The sequence below is a fragment of the Hemiscyllium ocellatum genome, chromosome 30 (genome assembly GCF_020745735.1).
Source record: "Hemiscyllium ocellatum isolate sHemOce1 chromosome 30, sHemOce1.pat.X.cur, whole genome shotgun sequence".
Lineage (NCBI taxonomy): Eukaryota > Metazoa > Chordata > Chondrichthyes > Orectolobiformes > Hemiscylliidae > Hemiscyllium > Hemiscyllium ocellatum.
Genome location: NC_083430.1, coordinates 5,591,982 through 5,598,569, shown reverse-complemented (window position 1 = coordinate 5,598,569; position 6,588 = coordinate 5,591,982). Strand labels below are relative to the sequence as shown.

The window sequence follows — 6,588 nt, the reverse complement described above, 5'->3', positions numbered from 1 at the left end:
GAAACTCAGCCTAAGTGTTGCCAAATGCTTCAGTGTTTTGTTGGGTCCAGCTGCTGTCTGGTGTCCACAGTGCTATCAGAAGTAGGAAGGTTGGCTGCACAGAGTGGTTTGGAGATTAACCTGGTGTTGTGTGAGTTTTAACTTCACCGAGTGGAGCTGTAAGGTTCTCCCCCTATTGCACACTATCCCTTGGATGTACAAAAGCAATGTCCCCCGATGCTTGAATCAGTGCACGTTTGCAGACACTTCCAATGTCAATGAAAATAAATGAAAGAGACACTAGCAATAGCAGCGGTTGATTGAATTGCACATACAGTATTTACAGCCACCTCCTGGGCATTCAGATGATATGCACTTGATCTGATCCCGTCGCCTGTTAGGTTGAGTGCCCAGCCGGACCTGTGCTACTGTCCAGTGAGGACTGAGAGAGGCGGCGGGTGAGGGGAGCCACCGTTGAGTCCACAAGAGACGAGGATGGGAAGAGTTTGTACCAACCAGTTACCAGGGTCGACAGGTCGAGCTCCTCCAATAGGATTTGGGCCATGCCCATGAAATACTTGTGGTCCATCCGACCATAATCACCCCAGACAATCACCTGCAATTACATCAGGAGCAACAATTTCATCAGTCAGTCACAGCAAGGGTTTATTTAAACTAAAGGGTCTCGGGATTGACCCTGGCAGTTCTTTGCTAAAGAGGTCAAGAGCTATTAATGACATTAAAAAAAATCACATTCCCATATCAAAGGCCCAGAGTAAAAAAATCAAAACTTCCTCTACTCTTTTGAACTGAAAGGAAAGCTTCCCCTTCCCTTTTAAAACTGGAAGCAAACAAAACAAAACTCTGTCTACACTGTCCCAATCAAACACTCCCAGGAAAGGGACAGCACGGGATTAGATACAGAGCAAAGCTCCCTCTACACCATCCCCATCAAACACTCCTATGACACAGAAAGCATGGGATTAGATACAGAGTAAAACTCTCTGTCTGCACTGTCTCCCGTCAAACACTCTCAGGACAGAGACAGTATGGGATTAGATACAGAGTAAAACTCTCTGTCTGCAGAGTCCCATCAAACACTCTCAGGACAGAGACAGTATGGGGTTAGAAACATGAATAAAGCATCCTCTACGCTGTCTCTAACACTCCAGGACAGGGACAGCACAGGGTTAGATACAGTTGAAGATTTCCTAGTTCTCCTCTGCCTTACCCAATGACATTGAGCCCTGTGTAGTCCCTGTGACCTTGCTGAACAAAGGGAAGTGGCTGATGATTACAATCCTGTAACAGTGGAGCAGGGGATGTGAGACTCGAACTAACACAGGCTCTTTCTTCTGCCTGTTCAGACAGCTCTGCCAAGTTATCTTAACCCTGAGGGGAACAGAGAGGAGGGAATGTCTTTCCAAAGAGAATACAGCACAGCCCCTAGCTGGAATATGTTGTGATTTTGTCAAGTATCAACCTGAATCTCACTTTTCATTCCTTAGGCAGAGGTCAGGTCACAATGCTGCTCATGTACATGGAAGCCGAACCAGAGTATTGTTCCCGGGCCTGAAACTGCCGAGTAGTTAAAAGTCCTCTTGCATCCTTAACTGGCATCGCTGAGAACTCATAACCCACAGCTGGGCAGCTGGCATGGCGATGGTGCCAGGGTACTGGACTATACATGGACTTACTGAAGTCTGGCAATGTCAGTGATGCTGAGCAGTTATTAGGTGAGAGCAGAATGGACCGGAGGTGCTGTTCCTCAGTGGCTGATTCTATTCTGAGGTTCACTGAGCTACTCAGACAAACTTGCAAAGCCTCATGAATTATTCTGACTAGTTTCAAGCTTTCCAAATATTTTGAAGCCAACATTTATTTAAATTCTAATAAGACCATAAGCCCTATGATAAGACACAGGAACTGAAGTAGGCCTTTCAGCCCATCAAGTCTGTTCTACCATTCAATGAGCTGATCTGATAATCCTCAACTCAACTTTCCTGCCTTTCCCTATTACCCTTGATTCCCTTAATAATTAAAACGCTGTCTATCTCAGCCTTGACTATCCTTAATGACCCAGCCTCAAGAGCCCTCTGAGGCAAAGAATTCGACAGATTCATTCCCCCTCTGAGAGAAGAAATTCCTCCTCATCTCTATCTCAAATATCTGACCCTGTCGTCACAGTTCAAACAATCTTTTAGCATATACCGTATCACGTAACCTAAGAATTTTTCATGTTTCAATATGGTGAACTTTCTCTGGATTATCCCCTAATTCCAGTATATCTTTCCTTAAACAAGTGACAGAGAACTGTTTATGGTTCACAGCTATGATCTGACAAGTACCTTATCTATTAGAGTGGTGCTGGAAAAGCACAGCCAGTCAGGCAGCATCCGAGGAGCAGGAAATCGACATTTCAGGCAAAAGCCCTTCATCAGGATTTTTGCTCGAAACGTCGATTTTCCTGCTCCTCGGATGCTGCCTGACCCGCTGTGCTTTTCCAGCACTACTCTAAATGTAGACTCTGATTTCCAGCATCTGCAGTCCTCACTTTTGCCCAAGTGCCTTATATAGTTTTAACAAAACCTCACCAATTTTATACACCATGCCCGTTAATGTTTGAACTAAATTAAATGAACACAATCTACTTGGAAGCACAATATCTGGGACTGGGCCAGAAAAGACCAGCAAAACTGTACAGGCACCTGTAACATATCACCTTGTGAGAGTGGAGAGAATCAGTGTCTTCTGATGAAACATGCACACAGCAGCAATAGATATTAAACTTAATCTAATGATTCATACAGCAGTTCTTTGATCTCTAACTGGTCTTCTCTGACTGGGATGTTCATCAGTCACCTCACTGAAACAGAAAATACACAAAACTATTGAAGCTCATCTCAAACTCTCACGTAGCTAGATTGAATTTATAGCCTGAAATAGATTGTTTTACCTAATCAGTTGCTGCCAGAATTTATACATCACACAAAAAAACAACACTTTATTATCCCTGGTCAGCACAGCCCTCAAATTTCTCTTCCCTTTTACGTGCTTATCCAGTCACTCCTAATAACCTGCATCTTAACCACTATTTTCCATAACAACTGACGCAGTTCGGGAAATCCTGGTGATCAGGATGTGATGCCATGGATGTAGATTCGCTCGCTGAGCTGGAAGGTTCATTTACAGATATTTCATCACCATACTATTTTCTATTTATATGATAAATAGAAAGCAAGAAACATCAGCAGTTACCCGAGGCTCACTGAAACATATGAAAATGAACCTTCCAGGTCAGCAAGCACACCTACATCCAGAACTTCAACCTGACCTACAAATCTTCTCAAAACTCGATGTAATGTCATTTACAAGGGAAAGGAATTATCTTAATGTTCCATGACTCCCTGTTTTGAGATTTCAAAGAACCATTGTAAAGTTCGCTCTCGGGCTGCAGGTGGCCTGTGTCTCATTCCCCTGTGGTAATTGTGGTTAAATCTCCCAGCCATTCTTGACATGATTGGACAGGTGATTGTACAGTGCAGTTACAGGGTCAACCACATTCGAGTGGGACCAGAGCGAGACATGGGACCTACACCTGGTAGAGTCAACAGATGTTCTTTCCTAATGGACATCTGTGAACCAGAAGTTTTGTTATGACACACTTCATAGTCGTTGTAGTGATTGTAATGAGGAGAAAGTGAGGGCTGCAGATGCTGGAGATCAGAGCTGAAAATGTGTTGCTGGAAAAGCGCAGCAGGTCAGGCAGCATCCAAGGAACAGGAGAATCGACGTTTCGGGCACAAGCCCTTCATCAGGAACGAGGAAAGTGTGTCCAGCAGGCTAAGATAAAAGGTAGGGAGGAGGGACTTGGGGGAGGGGCGATGGAGATGTGATAGTTGGAAGGAGGTCAAGGTGAGGGCGATAGGCCGGAGTGGGGTGGGGGCGGAGAGGTCAGGAAGAAGATTGCAGGTTGGGAAGGCGGTGCTGAGTTCGAGGGATTCGACTAAGACAAGGTGGGGGGAGGGGAAATGAGGAAACTAGAGAAATCTGAGTTCATCCCTTGTGGTTGGAGGGTTCCCAGGCAGAAAATGAGGCGCTCTTCCTCCAACCGTCGTGTTGTTATGGTCTGGCGATGGAGGAGTCCAAGGACCTGCATGTCCTTGGTGGAATGGGAGGGGGAGTTAAAATGTTGAGCCATGGGGTGGTTGGGTTGGTTGGTCCGGGTGTCCCAGAGGTGTTCTCTGAAACGTTCCGCAAGTAGGCGGCCTGTCTCCCCAATATAGAGGAGGCCACATCGGGTGCAGCGGATGCAATAGATGATGTGTGTGGAGGTACAGGTGAATTTGTGGCAGATATGGAAGGATCCCACGGGGCCTTGGAGGGAAGTAAGGGGGGAGGTGTGGGTGCAAGTTTTGCATTTCTTGCGGTTGCAGGGGAAGGTGCCGGGAGTGGAGGTTGGGTTGGTGGGGGGTGTGGACCTGACGAGGGAGTCATGGAGGGAGTAGTCTTTTTAGAACGCTGATAGGGGAGGGGAGGAGAGGGAGGGGAGGGGTGGTGGGGTCCGTTTGGAGGTGGTGGAAATGACGACGGATGATACGCTGTATCTGGAGGTTGGTGGGGTGGTAGGTGAGAACCAGTGGGGTTCTGTCCTGGTGGCGGTTGGAGGGGCGGGGCTCAAGGGCGGAGGAGCGGGAAATGGAGGAGATGCAGTGGAGGGCATCGTCGATCACATCTGGGAGGAATCTGTGGTCCTTGAAGAAGGAAGTCATCTGGGCTGTACGGTATTGGAACTGGTCCTCCTGGGAGCAGATGCGGTGGAGACGAAGGAATTGGGAATATGGGATGGCGTTGTTACAGGGGGCAGGGTGGGAGGAGGTGTAGTCTAGGTAGCTGTGGGAGTCAGTCGGTTTATAGTAGATGTCCGTGTTGATTCGGTCGCCCGAGATAGAAATTAAAAAGTCTAGGAAGGGGAGGGAGAAGTCTGAGACGGTCCAGGTGAATTTGAGGTCGGGGTGGAAAGTGTTGGTAAAGTGGATGAACTGTTCAACCTCCTCGTGGGAGCACAAGGCAGCGCCGATACAGTCATTGATACAGGAAAAGGTGGGGGCTGGTGCCAGTGAAGTTGCAGAAGATGGACTGTTCCATATATCCTACGAAGAGACAGGCATAGCTGGGGCCCATTGTATCATAGCTGGGGATTGTAATGAGGTCAGCCAAGTGGATCTCAGTGAATATGAGTTTCCTGTTTGGAACTGTTAATCGGGTCCAAATAGGGACCCCTGGCTGACAGATAAAAACAGGCGTGTCAGACATGTTGTTCATTCTGAGAGCTGCTTCTGAGGGGGCTGGGTCAGTGTCAAGGATTCTCCATGTGTAAGTAAAGAGTGACTTGGTGACAGGGCACCAGCCTCTGGAGAGTTATTTAAGTGGTAATGAGAGAAAAACATGCTCCTGAAGAAATTTACTCACAACAATTGTTGTTGAGTTTGGGTTAGCATTTCTGGCATCATCCCATTATTTGGGAAGCCTGACTCACTTGATCCTGCCATCAAAGAATGGCCCCAGTATGAGCAAAGAATGCATTTCTTTTTTCCAGACAAATGATACTGAGGCAGATGAAAAGCAACGAGTAATTCTCCTGAAGGCTTGTGGACTCGCAGCTTTTTCAGTTATTAGGAACCTAACATTCCCTGAGGCACCAGTTACTAAAACCTTTCAAAAATTGACCCAAAAGTTAAAGAATATTGTGATCCCAAGCCTCCTCTAACTTTGAGACACTACCTTGGCAATTCAAGAACCAGAGGAATTTGCATCTAGATCTTTGACAAGGTAAAGATGACCGACAGCGGCATGTGATATTGGATTAACCTGTAATGAGATGCTCAGAGACCATTTGGCATGTGGGATTAAAGATCTACCTAAGCAAAAGTGCCTACTAGCTGAGACCCAACTGGATTTCAAACTGGCACTCAACTGGCATTATCATTGGAAAATGTGGCAAGCGAAACATATGAGATGCAGGCAATTCCACTTCACCAGCCTGACTGAATTTGGGGAACACCACTTGAGTGAAAGCAATTGCATATCCTGAACAGAGGGACTCAAGGTCAGCTCACAGCAAAACCCCAAAACTAAGCCAATCCTTGGCCAAATAGTTAAGATTTTCTTCAGGATCCAGGCCGGCAAGCCACTTGCTGCCGGTGTGTGGAGTCAAGACATTGCGAGAGTCCCACTCGACCTAAACTGAGTAAAAAAACTCACAGGCCGACGTCCAGGAGAGTGCACACCAACATCTGGTTTGGAAAACTTAAACTGCTTAGTAACATTGAATTCAGAACCAGTCAAAAATTAACATCTGGTTAAATAGTTACTCGATTCTAGTGGACCTCGATACTGTTGTATCCGCTTCAGTGATCTCAGAAGCAGTCTTTAACAAAATGTGCTCTGGACTCCAAACCTTAAATTTGCTTAAGACCACATCCAGGCTGAGAACCTGCACCAGGGAACCTTTACAGATTGAGGGTACGTCTCCAGTTCCAGTCTCTTATGAGAAGCAGCTGGTTCAGTTCTCACTAACTGTAGTAAAAGGCTCAGGCCCAAGACGGA

At 46.5% G+C, this 6,588-nt stretch overlaps 1 protein-coding gene across 1 annotated transcript in view; it reads right to left on the bottom strand.

Moving 5' to 3' along the window:
• Positions 1-217: 217 nt before the first annotated feature.
• The window catches only part of LOC132830036 (regulating synaptic membrane exocytosis protein 3-like), a 46,726-nt gene continuing 40,355 nt past the window's right edge, over positions 218-6,588 (bottom strand). Inside the window, exon 6 of the mRNA XM_060847498.1 lies at positions 218-595. Coding sequence (XP_060703481.1) covers positions 377-595 — 219 coding nt within the window. The 3' untranslated portion in view covers positions 218-376. The remainder of the gene's footprint in view (positions 596-6,588) is intronic.